This window comes from Solanum pennellii, chromosome 1 (genome assembly GCF_001406875.1).
Source record: "Solanum pennellii chromosome 1, SPENNV200".
NCBI lineage: Eukaryota > Viridiplantae > Streptophyta > Magnoliopsida > Solanales > Solanaceae > Solanum > Solanum pennellii.
In genome coordinates, this window is record NC_028637.1 from 79,091,107 (window position 1) to 79,111,710 (window position 20,604).

The window sequence follows — 20,604 nt, forward strand, 5'->3', positions numbered from 1 at the left end:
CCCCCCCAACACACACACACAGATTCTGTTTACACCAAAAAACCAAAAAGCTAAGACAATGCATCCTAATTTTTCGGATAGAACTCTCATTCCAGAAACTGATCTTTAGGCCATTCCCCACTCTGAACGTCACCTGCGCATTGAAGTAAGTCCACATTCCACATTCTCCTGATAATTTTCCATATTGAGCACCCACAAGTGCCATTCACCTATTAAGTTATCCAGTTGCTCTGTAGGCCACATTTCTCAGCTATTAACCTCCTCCATAATGCTGTATCTTTGCAACAGAATCTCCACGACCATTGTTACAACAAACTAGCGTTCTGAACACTCAAGTTCTTAATACCTAGACTTCCTTGTGCTTTTCCCATTATCACCTCTTCCCATATAACCAAGTTGTATCCTTGCTTCTCTTTGTTCCCTTGCCAAAGAAATACTCTTCTCAACTTGTTGAGTTTCTTTCCAATACTTTTTGGCAGTGGAAAGAGACTTAGCATATAAGTTGGGAGGGTCACTCTACCTCCCTGAGATAAGTATTGACTCGTCTACCTTGTCAGCTTCGTTTCACTTCTCTCTAAGACTTCATACTTCCAATTCTTTGTTCTTGGCTCCCAAGGGCATCCCCAGGCATTTGGTGGGAAGAAGAGCCACTTGGCAGCCCAAGGGTTGTCTGCTAGGCCTTGCATATTATTGACTTATTAACCGAGAACACACAACTCTTCTTGTGAGACTTCTACACCACAGAACATAAGGGAATCATCTGCATACAGTAGGTGTGTGACCTCCATGTTCTTAGCCCTGTTAGTATATGAACCAAAACCTCTTATCCACCCCAATTCATTAGCCTTTCTAACCATGTAGTTGAGTCCCTCCATTGCTAGGAGGAATAAGAAAGGAGACATGGGATCTCCTTGTCTCAGTCCCCTTTGTGATTGAAAAAACCTTCTGTCCTCCCATTTATAATGATTGAGAACTTCACTGTTGACACACAAAACTTGATCCAATTCACCCATTTCCTCCCAAACCCCATGTCACTCAGAACTTTAAAGAGATGGTTCCAGTTGACATGGTCGTATGCCTTCTCTATATCCAATTTGCAGAGGATACCTGATATCTTGTGCTTTACCCTGGAGTCCACCAACTCATTAGCCAATAAAGAAGCATCCATTATCTGTCTATCCTTCAAAAAAGCCATTTGATGCTCATTAATCAGTCTCCCCATAACAGTTTTCATTCTTTCAGTGATCAACTTGGTGATGATTTTGTAAATCAAACTTATTGGCCTAAAATCGTTTAGTTCCTATGCTCCATACTTCTTAGGGATTAATGCCAGGAAAGTAGCATTCAAGGATCTTTTAAACACTTCATTCTGATTCTGATGGAAGTTATGAATTGTTTGCATTACATCATCCTTTATGATCTCCCAACACTCCTTAAAAACTCATAGTGAAACTATCCAGGCCAGGGGCTTCATCCCCATCACACAATTTGAGAATGTGTAGCACTTCCTCTTCTGAGAATGGTCTCTTCATCTGTTCTTGCTCCTCTTGACTTATTCTGGGGCAATTCATCATCACAAAAGGTGGCCTCTAGCTTTCTGGTTCAGTATATAGCTTCGTATAAATATCTGTTATGTACTCTTTGATTTCTTTTGGATCTTTACTCTCCTCCCCTCTAATAATCAATCTCTCGATGGTGTTGTATGTCATATTTCCTATGGGTTGTTGCGACTCTTTGAAAGAACTTGGTGTTATTTTCTCCTTGCTTTAGCCATAATACTCTGGACTTCTGTCTCCACCTAGATTCTTCATTCTTTGCTAACTCTTCTAGATCTACTAGGATTGTTGCTCTAATAATTATTTCATCCTCTGTCAGCATTCTGTCATTCTGGATCAAATCTATCTCAGCTAGCTCACTCAGTAACCTATTTTTCTTGTTGGTGTGTTCCCCAAAAGTTACATAGCTCCACTCTTTGGTTTAGCATGTTTAATTTCATGCTAAGTTTGAAGTCTAGGCATCCTTCCCCGAACAAAACCATTTCACTAGTCCTGGATTAAATCTTTGAAACCCTCTACATTAGTCAACCAGTTTTCAAATTTGAAGACAGACTTCCTTTGTTCCCAATCACCACATTGTAGCATAATGGGGTCATGGTCAAATATAACCCCAGTATGTCGTCGAATGTTTCTAAATTGTTCTTCCCACTCAATTGAGTAGAGAAACCTATCCAACCTAGCAACACTGTAATAGGCCCTCTGAACCAGGTGCAATTCCCACCATTTATACAGGGTTCATGTAACTCCATATCCTTTATCCACCTCGAGAAATCAGTCATTACATTGGTTATTGTCCCGCATCCTCTCCTTTCTACCATTATTCTAACATTGTTGAAATCCCCACAGGTGACCCAAGGAACTCTGCATAGCTCCCTGGCAACTGCAATTTCTTCCCAGCATTCTAAATTCTCGGATCTGGTGTGGAAAATACACATCAATGAGAAACCAGAAAAAACCATCTTGGACAACTTCAAATTTGTATGTGATTGATCCTCTACATTGCTGCTGACCCAAACTCTTAAATCCTACATAATTACAACTCCCCACTGCTGCCATCAACTTCGATATACCCACACCTCATCCATCTACTAGCCCACAATTGTTTGGCAATCCTCTCTGGACTTTTGTCTCCTTAAAGCAGTAAACATCAAATCTCCATTTAAGTAGAGAGCTCTTAACCAGATTCCTTGTTGGAATCCCGTTAATCCCCCTAACATTCCATGAAATATATTTACTTTCATTTGAGAGTTAGTGCTGGACTCTCCCCCTGGTTCTTACACCTTCAACTTCCTCATCAAATCTGACTGCAAATTCTTCCGCTCATTCTTGCCAATTCCTCTGTGTCGACATGTTGATGCTTCACTATTTTCTCCTTTCTTCTTCATCATTCTCTTTCTTTCAGCGAGCTTCATCAGTAATGCATGTGTTTCTCTCTTAAAACCTTCAAACGCCACTCCATATGTTCTGCTAAGTTCCAAAATATGTGAACTTACCCAATTAGATTCTTTGACCTCTCCGTCTGTCTGGTATCTAGGATTTTTTATGGATACCGGCTCAGCATCATGAATCTGTTGAATTTGATAGCCTCCTTCTGACGATTTTTGTACTCCTGAATTCTCCCCAACACCCTTAGGTTGGTTGATCTCCTTTGCTTTACTGCTATTTGGTTCGACAACATCTTCATCTTGTTAATCGACTCTCCATAATTTTGATTTACAGAGCTGTTAATGTTTTCCACCATATTTGCTTCTTCCCGTTTGTTGTACGCATGTAGGAATTGAGACGCTAGGTCCTTGATGTCATTTAACCCTTCAAGAAAATTCCCCGGCTTGTCACATGATATGTCAAGCTTTTTGTTTAAAACGGTGGGTGAGTGAGTATCTTATGCAAGTTGGATGGAGAGAAGGCCTTCGATCAGTTGAATTGGTCATATCTTCTTTCCATCCTTAGGCAAATGGGGTTCGGTGAAAGAGATCAAATGGATCAATTTCAACATTTCTACAGGTAAATACTCAATTTTCATCAGGCCAACTCCACAAAGAAGGTTTGAGTCAGGGAGATCCACTTTCTCCTTTTCTCTTCATGCTTGCAGTGGAGGGTTTAAGCAGAATGTTAGACAAAGCCAAGCAATTACAATGGCTGCATGGTTTTGATGTGGAGAATATGATCACTACAAACATCACTCATTTGCTTTATGCAGATGACACTGAGGCAAACATGAGTCAAGTTCTTTATTTGAATCTGATCCTTTTGATTTTTGAAGCCCTCGCAGGTTTGCACATCAATATGCTAAAACGTATGATCTATCCTGTTAATGAGGTGCTAAACTTGGAAGAATTAGCAGGTATCTTGGGATGTAGTGTGGGTGAATCCCCGACAACCTATTTGGGGTTGCCACTGGGTGCAAAGTATAAGTCGTCAACTATATGGAGACGAGTTATTGAGAGGTTTGAGAAAAAACTTGCCTCCTGGAAGATGCAATACCTATCGATGGGGGGCAGACTTACACTAATCATCAGTGTAGTTGTAGTATTTCCACTTGATATATGCAACGTTTTCCTATTCCTGGAAAAGTGTTGGAACAACTTGACAAGATCAGGAGAGATTTTTTATGGGAAGGGAATACTGAGAAGCACAAGGATCATCTTGTGGAATAACCAGAAGTCTTTTCTTCCTCAACTACAGGGAGGTTAGGGATCAAGAATTTGATGCTGCATAATAAGTGTCTACTTATGAAATGGTTGGGGATATACACACAGGAGGAACATGCTTTATGGAAAGATGTGGTCAGTGCAAAGCATGGGATACAGAGTCATTGGTGCACGAGTCTTTCAAAAGCACCTTATGGGGTCGGAGTCTGGAAACGCATATGGAATCTATAAGAGGAATTTTCTCAGCTTAAGCACTTCATAGTAGGGAATGGACTCCATATCAGATTTTGGAAAGACAAATGGCTCTGCAACACAGTTCTGATGGACGATTGTCCGGGTCTTTTCTACCTAGCCAGGGATCCAAACTCAACAATTTCTCAAAATAGAGATGGAACAACCTAGAGCATTATGTTTAGAAGGAATATGCAGGATTGGGAGTTTAGTGACCTGATCAAACTACTACAGACTCTAAAGAGTTTCTCTCTCAACAATCAGGCAACAAATCAGTTCAAATAGGGCACTACAGGAGAAGGGGATTACACCGTGACTGCAGCCTACAATCAGTCAAGATCACTTAATAAATTCAATGACCACTGGCCATATAAGCTAATTTGGAAAATCAAGCTACCACCCAAGATCATCTGTTTTTGCTGGACTGCACTATATGAAGCATGCAATACTCAAGACAACCTCTATAAAATGAAACACATAATTGTGAATGGATGCTACTTATATCAGAAAGAAGCAGATAGCACTAGACACCTTTTTTGCATTGTACTGCAACAACAAATCTGTGGAATATGTTTCTCTTTTTTTGGACTCAGTTGGGTCATGCCACATAGTATCAAATAAGCTTATCAGAGTTGGTGTTGCTGGAAAGTTGATAGCACCATCAAACAGACTTGGAAGATGATATCTGCAGCAATTTTTTTGGAGTATTCGGAGGGAAAGGAATAGAAGATGTTTTGAAGGTCTATCAGCTCCATTACATTCTCTCAAAGTGGAATGCCTTATGTGTCTGAACAGTTGGGTCAATTTGTCCTCTTTAGATTCCATGGATAATTTTTTTGGCTCCTTAGTTTTAGCATAATTGTACTAGAGCCAGCAGACCAACTGTTTTTACTTCTACTTTTGTAACTAATTTGCATCTTCTTGATGCCTTCAATGGAATATTTACTTTATCAAAAAAATAATAATTTGATAATGGAAAAAAGATTATATGGACATTTAGGTGCAAAAAAGTATGGAATACAGAGGGTAAGCTATACCTATCCCTTTTTCTATAATCTAGTTATCTGGACAGCGAAAGGCGACAAGGGTTTGCCTCGCGTCGCACCAAGGCGCCAATTAATACTAAAAGTTTAAAATATTTAATTGCATATATAAATATCCAAAATCTCAATAGTAATAATCACATACATTAGCAAATATTTCAATTCAAAATATATAGTAGATATCACAAGTCTAAAACTTGTATGACTCAATAATTCATAAGATAATTGAGAAGCAACTAGAACTCTAAAAGCAATACTCTAATGTCCTTTTTGTTACCTCAAACGCCATTGAATTCACTTTATATGGACAAATAAATATTATATTAATTAGTATAAAACTGTATTGAGTAGGGAAGAAATAAAAATATGGAAGAATGAATTCTTTTCTTAAAAAAATATAGGCAGAAACAAAATGGCATGACAGTTAGTTCAGTAGCTACAAATTGAAAAAGAAAAGCAGAGCCTTGCACCATTGCTTGAAAAATAAGAATAGAAGAAGTGAGGAAGAACATAAAAAGAAGAGAACTGAAGAAGGATAAAAAAGAAAAAAGAATGAACCTGAGAGAGTCGGGACTTGCGACACAAAGGTCTGAGCAGCAGCGAAGATCCCGTCCTCTCGAAGGCTAGAGAGTCGCGATGGAAGAGGAGAAGAGATCGTTTAGGTCGCAATAGAGAGAAGAGGGGCCAGGTATGCAAAAACACCCCAAAAAACCCTAATTTTGCTTTTTAAATATTAAATCAGACTTTTTTTTTAAAAAAAAGGTGACACATGTCGCCTCTCGCCTTTCGGTCGCAATTGCTCGCCTTCTTGAAATCTCATCGCCACACCTATAATAGGCGACGAGGCCACACCTCACCTCTTGCCTTTGGCGACATGGTGAGCGCCTTTATAACACTGCTATAATCTTTGATCAATTAGTCTTTGTAACCGTAAAAAGAATAGAAGGGGAAGCAACAGTAGGGAGAGTATTTTTGTTACTAGAAATATGGTCAGAAGCACCAAAATCAAGATTATGTCGTTCCTGAGATGAAGACTGTGCGACATAAGCAAAAAAATTACTTCGTTGCATTGTGCAAGCAACTTATGAAGTTGATGACTGTTGTCTTGATGCTTGGTACTGAAGATAGTCATTATAGTTTGCTCCAATTGAAGTGATAGATTGAGATGATTTATCCCTAACATCAAGTGTGGGAAAAATACCAGCTCCATCATGAGCCACATTTGTTATATGTCGAGGGCGATCATTATTGTTTGGAGGCTTACCCAGAAGAAGCCTACATTGTTCTTCTTACATTCTCTCCCTTATTACAAAGAGGGTAATGTAAGAGAAGTTGATATTCCTCTCTTACATATCGCTTACTACAATGAGTGCAATATTTGTTGTTCCTTCATTTTCTTTTTTATATCCACTTTAAAAATTGTCAGTTTGAGCAACCAAGATAGATGCATCATAGGAATTTACGTCTAGTGGTGGAAATTTGATGCACAATAGTCTAGAAAATACTTCTTCCAAGGTAAGACCAGATGGACTAGAAAGGATCTAGTCACAAACTGAGGTGAGATCTTGTCACAACCCTATTAAAATAGGAATAAGAATTACAATTCTATTTATAATTGGAATAGGAATAGGAATAGGAATTACAATAGGAAATAGGAGTCCTATTTAGAAAAGGAGTTTAATATAGTCTCTATAAATAAGGTCTCAATGTAATAATGTATGGTAGAACATGAATAGGTTTATACAATCCTATTAGAATAGGAATAGGTTTATACAATCTTATTAGAATAGGAATTGATTTATACAATCTTATTAGAATAGGAATAGGTTTATACAATTCTGTTTAGAATAGGAACAAGAATAGAAATAAAATAGGAATAGTAAATAGTATCTACTTGTAAAGGATTGTATTGTAGTGTCTATAAATATGGTCTCAATGTAATAATGTAGACACAAGAACAATTCAATAATATTTTTTTCCTATATTTTTCACATGACATCAAAGCCTCCATCATCTTGGTAAACAATCAAAGAGCTTCCGCTGCTGGCGGGCGGCTATCACCCATATATGTCATCCGTCTGGCCAACGATTATGTTCGCAAAACTTGTAGCATCGTGCCATCTTTTCGGTGACTACTTTTTCATATTTAAATTGTGTAGCATCGTGCCATCTTTCCGGTGACTACTTTTTCATAATTATTTTGTGTAGCACCATGACATCATTCTGGCGACTACTTTTTCATATTTAATTTATGTAGCACCGTGCCATTATTTTAGTGACTACTTTCTCATATCTGATTTGTGTAACACCGTGCCATCATTTCGATGACTACTTTTTCATATCGTATACGTGTAGCATCGCGCGATCTTTTTGGTGACTACTTTTTCATATTTTATTTGTGTAGGACCATGCCATCCTTTTAGTGACTACCTTTTTTTGCATATGTGGTTTGCGTGGAATCATGTGTCTCTCCAGACTGCTTTTCATATTTTATTTGCGTAGTACCGTGGATTTTTTTGACCTACTTTCTTATATTTGAGTTGCATAGCACCCTGTGACTTTTCGGTGACTCCTCAAATTTGTTTGCATAGTTCCATTCGTCTTTCCGGTGACTCCTCAAATCTAATTTGCATAGGTTTGTGCCATCATTCTGACCCGATCCATATAATTTCTCTTTTTTCAGTAGGGTTGCGCCATCATTCTGACCCTACCCATATTATGTCTCTGTTTTAAAAGCAGCGTGCCGTTAATTCGACCTTTACAATATAATTTCTCTTTTCTAGTTGGGTCGTGCCATCATTACAATTCTATCCATATAATTTTATTTCTTAGATTATGACCACTTTCAGCCATCAAATCTAACACTCGGGCGTATGAGCATGTTTCGACCAATTTTTCAGTGAGTTTCTTGTTTAATATCGACTCATCTATTGATTTCAACATGATCCATATACTTTATACTAGATTTTGAGCACTTTATTGCTCAGGGGGAGTTTAGTAGCGTTGTATTGTCGATTATGTAAGTTACTCTATGGTTTGAAACAGTCTTTGCAAGTTTGGTTTGGGAAGTTCAACACTGTAATTTCACCTCTGTGTTTTATGGACATTATGCATCAAATTCAATATTTCATGAGAAGATTTAACACATTGAGATTGACTGACATTTTTCATCAAATCCAGTATTTAATGAGAAGACAAGCACATTGAAATTGATTGTCAATTTTTTGAAGTCGTCTGATCAACTTGCAATAATCTCACCAAGTCCCTCATCGGTCCTGATATTAATTACATTTGTAACAAGTTAGGTACATGATTGTATGCACTAGTTTGAGGGGGAGTGTTAGAACATGAATAGGTTTATACAATCCTATTAGAATAGGAATAGGTTTATACAGTCCTATTTAGAATACTAATAGTAAATAGTATCCTTCTTGGTAAAGAATTATATTTTAGGGTCTATAAATATGGTCTCAATGTAATAACGTAGACGAAACAACAATTCAATAATATCCTTTTCCTATATTATACATATATTATACACGATTTCAATAATATTTTCTGCTTTATTTCTCACAAACCCAATCATAGCCAAAACCATAAAGAACCTTTTAGCTTTGTGTGTCCTGAATCCTGATAATCCGATTTGCCAGTAAAAGGCATAAGAGAATCAAATTTATCCTTCAGGGATTCTACCTGACCCAAATAACTTGCCATGTCTTGTTGATTCTGTTGTAGATGAACAATATCTGACAACTTTGTATAAGTTGTATGACATTTGTGTACAAAGTTTTGACTTTGTCCCACACTTTGCAACAAGTCCTACAAGACCGGAACAAATTTAACAACTTAGGATCAATTGAATTTCTCAGAAGACTACACTATTATGCATCCTTTTTAATCCAAGTCAGCCTTTTAGTCGATGCCATGTCACTAGAATTTTTGATGAAGTGATCATCATATTCTTGACCTATAAATCATAATTCTCCAAATTAGCTTATAAAAAATAATTGCCACTACGATCTAGTTTTGTTGTACTAACTGTAGGTGATAGTTTGGAAGAGAAAGTTGGCCTTCCAATATTCTGAATTCCATTGTTTCAGATCACCAAAAGATATAGAAACCAGTAGTAACAAAACAGAACAAATCTGGCAAATATGAACTCCTTTTTTGGTTTCTTTCCTTCAGTTTTAAAGACTGACTAGCTTCAGTACTCGTGCCTGGGGGCATTTTTTCCCCTCTCATTGATCGCTTAAACTGCTTTATGAGATGAGACCGGGACCAAATGAGCTCTTTTTTATCTATATATGATCTTACTTGGTTCCCTTAAATATTTAAGTGTTGAGAACCTCATGATTTTCTAATACACTTCACAGGATGCTCATGAAGAATCAAAGGCTGTCACGAAAGCTAGTGCTATGAAAGGTAATCCATTTTCTTGTGGTTATGCTGCTGTGGCATGTGCTGGAAAAAATTGATTTGCATGACTGATATGTTATTTTCTTGTATATAGTAGATTTCCTATATGCTAGTTCAGCTAAGGGTGGAGTAAGAAGCCTTTAATATGATCACTGAGTTATACTACAAATATTTTTCCACTTGATAGTTGAAAAGTTATAGATGGTTTAGTTTATAAAGGAGGAAAGGGTGAAGAAAACGATCCTCCAAACCTATGTCAGGCCACTAGGAGAGATGTCAGGCCACTAGGAGACACGTCAGAAGCTTTAGCTTGCTGGAACATAGAAGGAAATATGTCAGGCGACAAAGAGAGATGGTAGATTGTCCTTTGCTTGTATTTGATGGATAATTTGGAAGGAAAGGAACCAAAGATGCTTTGAAGAGAAGAGCATCCCTTTCCAAAGCATGAAAGTGAACTGCCTGGTAACCTTTTATTTTTGGTGCAACTGCGTCCTCCCCAAAAGGTGGAGGATACTGTAACTGTTTTGACAGTTCAGGAGGGTTGTAGATGATAGAATCTTTTGGTTTTGCTCCCTCTGTATCACTAATGTAATTATTACTGAAATACACGCTTGGGTATTTCTTTGTTTATAAAATGTTAACTTCCTATTAAAAAAAGATGAATGTTTCTTCTTTTCTCTTTTTGCTATAACCATCTCGTGTTTGGAACTCATTGATCCGACTAACCTAGATTGTGTTAAAGTATCCCAGGGCTCGAACCTGTGATTAAAGTGGAAAAACCCTTTGAAAATGCAACAAAAAACTTTCTCCCAAGCTCACTAATCTAGACAATGGCCTAAGACACTTCTGAATTCTGTTCCTTCTCCTGTGATTCTTCTAATCACTGTGATGAACCCTTCTTCCTTTCTTCTTCTCTCTTCTCCCTTCCCCTTCTTTTTCTCTCTCCTCTTTCTATAGACAATGTAACACAGTACTCAAGGTCACAAGTGAACCCAAGCTAACCCATGGTCTGGCATGACACTAAGATGTATATAAATAATATCCGAAGGTAACTGATCGGAAGCTAGAACTGAGATATATGAGAAGTTTGAAATATAAAACTTAATACTAAAAAGGTGAGTTCATCTGACACAAAATAAACCTGATACTATGATCTGACTGTCGGTCTGAAAGCCTCTACTAAGATGAGTTGCTGGAAGCTTTGGACAAGCCCCCAACTAAGCCTAACCATTTGAAAACTAAAAGAACTAAATGTCTGAAATAAATATGAGTGTTGTCCTTGAAAGATGAGTACTCACCGAACACTGCAGGCGAGTTGATGCAAAATCATACTAACCACGAGCTGATACTGGGAGTCAGAACCTATATTATAAGACAATGTAGCACAAAGAGTATGTGAGACATTCGTCACAATGCTGAAAACTGTACATGATAAATCTGAGATGTCGAACTGAATCAACATGCAACTAATAGGCAGTGTGCCGACATAATTAGTTATAAAGCCATTGCATTAAACTAAAAACTGGTTGTACTGTGGGAGATATTAATAACCGACAACCTTTCTTTGAGCTAAATAAAGTCCAGTCTGTACCCCGGCTGGGAGGGCGCTCTATACCTTGCTAGGTAAGAGACACTGTCTCATGTGGATCCACTAAGCTGATGTCCAAAAAGTACTAAGCAGTCAGTCCTGATCTGATGAGTGACCCTTAAATAAGTTGGTGTTGACACCTACGTAGTCAAAGGTGCACTTTAAGTGCGCTTAAGCCCTGAAGCGAGGCTTAAAATGTGTTCAGCGCTTCGCCTCGATTTATGTGCGCTTCAGTGTCATCTTCAAGGTTCTAAGCAAACTTTTCCTTGCCACTGAGCCTCTTCCAAAGAAATGACACTAAACATTTGATATTTCACTTTATCATAATTTTTGTTTTCAATTTCTTTGATCATATATTTGTCATTCATGTTTATAATTATTCGTCTTGGTCTAAACATATATATATTTGTATTTTTTTTTTCCCTTTGCGCCTTTTTTCATTAAAGCCCATGCTTTATTTGTGCTTTGCGCTTAAAGCCCCAACGGACCTTAGAGTTTTTTTTAGCTTTTCGCCTTTGATAACACACTTGACATTTACTATGACTAGGTGGTGCGCAAGATGCTATGAGCTAGATAATAAACCATCTTTTTCGAAAATTACAGGAGAATAAGTCATCTTCCATGAAAAGTATAGGATTTTCCACATATTGAGAATTGAGATGCCAGTAAAGAACAAGACTACGTGATGGCACACTTATCTCCCGCTGTTGTGTGGCTTCTGGTGTTGAGCTTGTAAGAAGGACCAATTTTGTGGTAGTGTTAGTTTATGCTTCATATTCATAGACGAAGACACCTGGGATAGCTTTTATGGCTGTCAACAAATTATACAGTGATGATATTTTCTGTTAGAGGTCACCCGTAAATGCATAACGATTAGTTTCTCTGCTGGTCTTATACCATGTAAGGAAGAAGATAGTCTGGACAAAAAATTGAGAGAATTTGTCAAAGCAGATGTATGCATTTGCGTCATTTATGTTCACGGGTCACTCTCTGCAATGCACTTCTATTACATTTTTCAACGGGGAACACTTGCATAAACTTCTATATATTACATGTAAGTCTAATCTATTTATACAATCTGTGACTAGTTCTTGATTCTAATTATAGGAACCTTGATATTAACAATTTCAATGAGTGATGAAAGATATAGCTGCAGTTTCATGTTGAGTACATAGATTTTATAAAATATACCGGATAAGAATCAGCAACTGAAGGAGAAATAAGGTTTACTGAGTAAGCTTTTTCTGATTGTTTGATCTTTCTTTGCTTTTTGTATCATGTTCACAATGGGTTTATAACTATTTTAAGCTCATTTTAAGTAGATGTTTCTAAGCGATGAGATTGTAAATGCAGCAATTAAGCAGCGAATGGAAAAAGATGTTGACGAAGTTAGCAAAGTAGCCCGATTCATCAAATCAAAGATTGAGGGACTTGACAAAGAAGTGAGTAACATTAAAAGCTTTCATCTCTTATGTCTGGTACTTGTGTGTTTCTTTTGGTTACAATATATTTTTCTTATATTGCAGAATCTGTCCAATAGAAGCAAACCAGGGTGTGGTAAAGGATCAGCTGTTGACAGATCAAGAACCGCAACAACAGTGTAATTTGGAGTGCTTACATCTCTTTTGTCTACTCCATATTTGTTTCTTTTTTGATATGGTCACACCTAGGTATTATTTTGACATTCGTGGGTGGGTATCTCTGAATAACTTCTTTAATGGATGCACAAATTGGCTGCTGGCACAAAATGATATATTAGGACTTACAGTGCATATGTTTGAAGATAGGTCTAGTGTGTCTCTGTGCATTTGCTAGTATGACTGTATACTATTTTCTCTTGTCGTACGGTTATGGCATACTACTTAGACTCAAATTGCTCTATTACTACCTTTTACACAAATTGATGTTATTTCTATAGTTCTTCTTAGCAGCATATATATTGTTGGTTTCTGCCTTGTTAAGATCGCATATCTGAATTATATGAACATCATCTTCTGACTCGTAATACAAAAGTAATTACCAATTTATATGTTCATAAAGCACAAATATTAGTTTTTATATGCACATTTTCTAGAGGTTCCAAACGTAGCCTTCCAATATGAGAGAGAGTCAAGAAAGCCTGAATCCATCCAATGAATGAATTGACGCTTACCTTAAAACATATGAAGTTAGTATCTTCCAGTTTGTCATACATACAAACTTACGAGTTTCAAAAAAACAAAAAATCTTAATATGTCCAGAAAAATAAAGCAGAATAGTTATGCCTTTTCTCAGGCTTCTTTTCTCTTACAACAGTTCAGATTCTCTATTACTTGTCTTATAACACATGTGGTCAATGAGTGAACTCAGCCTGTAATCTTTGATTGCAGTTCCTTGAAAAAGAAACTCAAAGATAAAATGTCCGAATTTCAGGTATGCCAACTACCTTAATAATGGCTCTTTCTCTTCTGTTTTTTTCTTGCTTTTTAGGTTTAGGCGATAAGTTTTTTTACAGACACTACGAGAGAACATCCACAATGAATATCGTGAGGTTGTTGAAAGGCGTGTATATACAGGTATTAAGAACAACTGGATTTGAGATACTGCATCGATTACATAGAATTTTTATCCAATTGTAACTATTTGCTTTTGGTGTGTATTCAGTGACAGGCAATCGAGCTGATGAAGAGGTGATTATGTAGTGCTGTTGAATTCTTGAAAATGTCAGTTTTCTGTGTTCTTGTTCCAACGTTTCACTTTGTTTTCTGCTTCATGCAGACAATTGATCGGTTGATAGAAACTGGGGACAGTGAGCAGATATTCCAGAAAGCTATCCGGGAACAAGGGCGAGGGCAGGTATGTTCCTGCTTGGCTGTTTGTGCTATCTTTTTGTGTCAGTAGCTTCACAGTGTCGTAGTAATAGTTCATGCCGTCCTGCTCAGTTGTTCATCCTATCCTTTTCGTTCAGTAGCTTCACAGTGGTGTCCTAGTAAGCTTCACATATGACAAAGGGTCATTAGATCATGCTTTAACTTGCATTTTCCCAAATGCATTGGGTCATGGTGGTTTTACTTGTAAAGCCGACCAATTAGGTTTCTATTTAAACTTCCTGGTTTATTTATGGACTTATGGTGAACAGGACTATCTAATGCTGTTTGAATTCTGTTCTTTTACTATAATTAGATATTTAAGTAGGGTTTTCATGAATACTACCTTGAGGGACCTGATATTCTCTCTGTCCCCACCAATTATTACCATCTCAGCAGTTTATTGATACAGGAATAGACCATCTTTGCACAGGTTTAGCGAGAAGGAAAAAGGTTGAGCTGATCGGTAGATATGACTAAGGAATAAAATTGTTTGGTTGTAACAGAATCAATAGCTTCTCGACTGAAGCCTCTTGCTGCTAAGTTAAGCAGCCGTAATATTTTCGTACTAATCATGTATTCATATAAATCATTTCCTTACCATCATATTCTGACATATAACTCTCACACTGCTGGTGCCTTATGTTCTCTATTCCATTTATATTTTGGCCTCTCGAATTCGATTCCTTCATCTCTCTCTGTGAAAACAAAAGAGAAGAAATTGGTTCATTCTCATTTGACGTAACTATCATAAAGTAATAGACACTCATCCAAAAAGGTTAAAAGATAGGATGCATGATTTGACTCGGTAGAACAAGAAACCGAGGAATGGATTTCCAAATTGTTGTAGCATCTTTTACTCTCAATCCTTTCACGAAATTTCTGAGCCGGATGATTTGCCTAGCTGATTAAGGTCTCTTTAAAACTCAGGCCCAGCGCCATGCGCTTGAAGTAGTATAACAGCAGTTTACTGATTAATAACAGTCAGCAGATTACTGATTAAAAACAGTTACAGCAGATTACTGATTAAAAACAGTAATGTAACATGTCATACTCGAATAATGTTTTCTCCTACATATGTATATGTTATACTGTTGCTGGGCAAAATATATAGGGTTAGAGAGTTAGGCAATTAATTCGAACTACATGGGCGGATATCAGTGAGAGGGAGTTATTTGGTTGGTCATTGATGATATTTCAAAATATATTATTATTTTGGTAATAAATCACATTTCGGCCACCAGTCTTTCACACAGTCAATAGTAACTGTAAGCAGTTTCTCGACCTTTCTGGAGGTTTTCTTTCGTTTTCCCTCCTCATTTTTCTTCTGAATAAAGTTATGCAAACTTTGGCCTTCTCCCTCTGGCTCTGTTATATTAGTTTCACTAACCACGGCACTAATTTGGCAATTGAATTATAGTAATTAGTTCCGTTACCACTGGTTATCTATGTTACTTTTTTGCAGATAATGGATACGCTAGCGGAAATTCAAGAGCGCCATGATGCAGTCAGAGAGCTAGAAAGGAAACTTCTTGAGTTGCAGCAGGTATAACACGTATCCCTATGATGAGGGACAAAATAACAGCAAAAATTGCTCACAGATTCCTAATTGTCAACTAAGTGGGGGAGGAGGGAAACAAGCAATGCAGAAAAATAGAAGAAGAATATGGATTATATTCTTGTTCTGTTCTGTTAAATATATAATTAAATAAATAAAAATATTCCATCTAAAATAACGTAAATTATTGAATGAGATGTCACAATTCAACATGGTTTCAGAATAGATGGAGGTCCTAGCTTAAGTCTCACCGCAACTCATTGTTGTTAGGAATTTCCTCAAATTCAACCTGTAGGTGAAGGGTGCATGCTGAAGATATAATTAAGTAAATAAAAGTGTGTGTGTGTGTGTATATATATATAGATATATATAACACAAGCATACCAAAGATATAATTAAGCAAATAAAAGAGTGTGTCTCTCTTTATAATTCTATATGTTTAATTTATATCTTCTAATATGGACTAAACATGAGCACAGAGTGCTGAATGCTGATCATATGGTCTCTCTCATTCTAAGCTTATGTTTCCGAGATCATCTATGCTCTAGATAATGTCAGGTTGTTACAAACATACACTCGATAAAATAATAACAGAAATGACGGAGTTTATAAAAATTTCTCCTTTTTCCAATGGAAGGTGACAGACATTGTGAGAAGTCATGCTGCCATTATGGAATTAGTTCCTGACAAAAAAAGAAGAAAAACAGGCTATGATATCTGGTTTTAAATTGATTACAATCTTTGATGCAGATATTCTTGGACATGGCAGTGTTAGTTGATGCTCAAGGGGACATGCTTGATAATATAGAATCACAGGTAATTTCATTATCTCTGTGTGACCCCTATGCTGATATGGGTACTTTCTTTTTTCTTTTTTGTCTTGCATTTTTTTTTGTGTCTATCATTATGTTTCATTTCCTCATTGTTTGACATGCCAATTGAAATTAATCACCTACCTCTAGCCTGGTACCTTTTCTTCCTCTTTCCTCTTATGCATATTTAAATATTCGCCATCTTTATATTTTATTTCCCCATTGCTTGATAATCCAATTGAAATTCATTATATTTGTATGAATCCGACCCTCATACCTATTACCTACACCTTTTTTTTTAATTTTTTTTTTGGGAAATATTCCGTGTTTATATTTTCTTGTTAAAAGGTTCAAATATGCAATCTTATTGAGAAAAAATCTATTTGTGCCACCCCACTAAATGTTGGGCTCAATCATGCGATTACTGTTACAAAAAGGGTCTTTTCGTGCTATTATTTTTTAGCGGTCAGATTTGATAGTTCTGTAAAACTGTTTTTTCCACGTCGGCTCTTATTAGAGGTCCACATCACCAGAATTAAAATGGTCAAAAAAAGTTCAAATATGCAATTGAACTTTGAGAAAAAAGATTCAGCTACACCATTCGTTAATAACTTTGGTTTCAACCATGCCACCATCACTACAGAATGAGCCCATCCGTTCTACTTTTTGACAGTCAGGTTTGATGGTTTTACAGAATTGTTTTTTATTTGATCTGGCCCATTTCCCTTTTATTTCTTCTAAGATCCTTAGATTGACTATTGGCAAGAAACTGCCAGAGGAATTCATCATTATACATTGTACAAGAAAAAGTGGGATCAAAATATTAATTATATAATAAAATACTAAGCAGACAAGAAATTGACACTGAATTGTGCTACAAATGGTAGGGAAATAAGAAGCAAAAAGAAAAACGAAACAAACTTTACTACAACCCAAGTAAATTATGGACTTCATGATTGAATCCACGAGTGTAATCACAATTAGAACCCCATAAAATATCTATGGAACTCCATACAGGAAGAAAATAAACAAGAAAAAAAAACTTACGTTCGCTAATGAAGAAGTGATGTAATCAAGAAAAATGGGGTTCTATTTTGGAATAGTGAGAAAAGAGTGATGGAGCTTTGTGTTAAGAAATTGTAAGATTAGGGCTTGTAAGCATTAATTTTTGAAGCTTCTGTAAGGGAGTCAAACATTAAAAAAGGAGAAGTTTTCGATCTAAAGGGTTTGGGGGAGAAATAAAAGGAAAATGGGTAAGGGTGGGTGGGTGATCACCCCCAAAACTTGTCCTATAAAGGATAAGCGGTTGTTGCAAATATAATCTAGCTTTCTTTGTGACGGGAGTCGACCCCCCAAAGACTTATCAAAGCTTTCTTTTTTATCGCTAAGAATAATTTAGTAATCAATTTCTCAAGGTTTAATATTTTGATTCTTTTCATTATGAATTCAAATAAGAACTAAGACAAATATATATAATTAAACACGTAAGAAATGTATGCTTTTCTTTTAGAGGAAACAACCTAAGATGATGTTTTCACCGACTATCGGAATAACTTAGAATATGCACGTTATAATCTTGTCGAGTTTTTCTCTATCGACCATGAACTTTTAGTCACTATAATTAATTCTCAGCATATAATAGTGATTTTCTAGAGCTATTCTCTCGAATGAACTCTAGCTAACCGATTACTCTATTCAGATAGATCGCACCAAAGTTCTGTTTTCTCTAACTTCCACTTTTAAATCTCAGTCATTAATCTCTTAATAACTCGAAGTGGTGTTGTTCAACTTAAAACCTAATCTCAGTCTCTCTCTAGAATATAAAATACCACAACATTATTAATCAAGGGCCCTTCAATTGGCTACAATAAAATATAGTTAAACAAATAGAGATAAAGTAAAACATCTTGATTATAGTAAAACAAAATCACTAGTTCATCGTATGATGGGTTCCATCAATCATCCTGGAAAATAATCTAGCTACTCATAGTAGAGTTTAAGAACATAGCATAGATTGACATAACGAAAAAGTCAAAGAGTAGAAGAGAATGAAACAATATGTTGAATTCCAAGTTATCAGCTATTCTCCTTGTCCTTGCCTCTCAAAAGTTGCGTAACACCTTGAATATCAAGTTAATACACTATTTATACTGCATATATTTAATCTGTGAACGAGAATAACCTTCGGCCAAAATAATTAGATCCTGTCACATTTTTTGTTGTACGCTCCGTGGGCCAGATAGCGTGGCCGCTCCGCACATGGCCAATGTTCAGGAGCTACATTTTTTTGCTCTTCATAGTCCGTTTCTACTAGCATGGTAGCCTGGTCAATCAGTGCACGCCAAAGTTCAGGAGTTGCATTTGTTTGCTATTGAATATTCCTTTTCAACTAGCGCGGAGTGGGCTTGGTAGCGTGGCATCTCCGCGCATGGTCAATTGTTGTGTCTTCAACTTTTTCTTCATTTCTTAAAGCCCTTTATCTCAATGACTCTCGGATGCGATCTTGATCATTCCAGTGGACTTCCATTTAGACTTTGAAGGCCCATAACAAATCTATATTTGTTCCAAATATGCCTATTAGCTTGGACAAATCTCATATCCAAAGAAACACATGTAAGAAGCACATAACAATAATAATTATGATCAAGTGAAGGCATAACAAAGCATATTAGACCCTTACAATGATTAAATGTACGTATTATATGCCGAATATTAGTCGAGTATGGTGTTAATGAATTGGATTTTAATTCCGAATTTAACTGCAGTGGCATGGTTGAATCTAACTATTAACGAAAGACATAAATGAACCTTTTTTTCAAAGTTGGATGTCATATTTGAATTTTTTCATACCAGTTTAATTTAGTGATACTTTGACGTGGACCTCTAATAAGAGTCCATGGGGAAAAAATGGTTTTGCAAAACTACAAAACCTGACAGTTGAAAAATAATGGCAGGAATAAACCCTTTTTATGACGGCAGTGTCATGATTGACTCCAATTATTAATTGAGGACATAAATAGGGCTTTCTCAAAGTTCGATGATATATTTGAGTTCTTTTTCCTATTTTCTTTCATCATTGATTGAAGATCCAATTATCAGGTTTCAGCTGCAGTTGACCATGTGCAATCAGGGAATACTGCTCTACAAAAGGCAAAGAGTTTACAAAGGAATTCAAGAAAATGGATGTGCATTGCCATCATCATTCTTCTGATAATCGTTGCAGTCATAGTTGTTGGCGTGCTCAAGCCATGGAATAGCAACAAGGGTGCTTGAATTTTTCACCCTGATAAAGCGATGTACAAAATACTACTGCAAGTTCCTGAGTTCTATCTCTGCAAACACTTGGTCAATTACAGCCTTAGTTATTTGCTTGTGGAACCTAAAACTGTCACCTCAAACTTTAAGTTTGAACTGTCACTGAGATGTATTATTTTAATTATTTACAAACCTGTTTCTTTTGGGGTTAGTGTAACGTCAGTGCATAACTCATTTCACTGTAGCTAAGATATGTTGCATGTTGGTTGTACTGTTCTACCAGTGGCATGGCAAGTGATTGTGTTTTCTTTTGGTTGTGATGATCACAGAGCAAACACCAACAAAATACGATATTCATGGTATGGTCTTTTATGTCAAATTAGTTCGGTCTATTGTTTACAATATTTGTTCTATTCCAGATAGTCAATGGGTCTAATTTTTGGCTCCTATTTTGCAGTGGTCTTTAATTTTTATCCTCAAATATATTTCTTCATTTTTCTACTACTGCTCATTTAATGATAATTTGTGGAGCAAAGTACCTTATCTATGAACTAATTTTGCTCAGTATAAGTTTAGCGAACTTTTGCTTTGTCCGACTAAGTATTGTAGGAATTGAGTTATTTGACCTAAGTTGTGTAGCATCTAAAT

General features: G+C 36.5%; 1 protein-coding gene across 2 annotated transcripts in view; it reads left to right on the forward strand.

Moving 5' to 3' along the window:
- The window catches only part of LOC107008457 (syntaxin-132-like), a 26,394-nt gene extending 6,020 nt beyond the window's left edge, over positions 1-20,374 (forward strand). For both annotated transcript variants that reach the window (XM_015207502.2, XM_015207503.2), the window contains 10 exons: positions 9,855-9,903; positions 12,839-12,927; positions 13,012-13,085; positions 13,855-13,897; positions 13,980-14,040; positions 14,129-14,154; positions 14,243-14,320; positions 15,797-15,877; positions 16,640-16,705; positions 19,801-20,374. In XM_015207502.2, coding sequence (XP_015062988.1) covers positions 9,855-9,903; positions 12,839-12,927; positions 13,012-13,085; positions 13,855-13,897; positions 13,980-14,040; positions 14,129-14,154; positions 14,243-14,320; positions 15,797-15,877; positions 16,640-16,705; positions 19,801-19,974 — 741 coding nt within the window. In that variant the 3' untranslated portion in view covers positions 19,975-20,374. The remainder of the gene's footprint in view (positions 1-9,854; positions 9,904-12,838; positions 12,928-13,011; positions 13,086-13,854; positions 13,898-13,979; positions 14,041-14,128; positions 14,155-14,242; positions 14,321-15,796; positions 15,878-16,639; positions 16,706-19,800) is intronic.
- Positions 20,375-20,604: the final 230 nt, after the last annotated feature.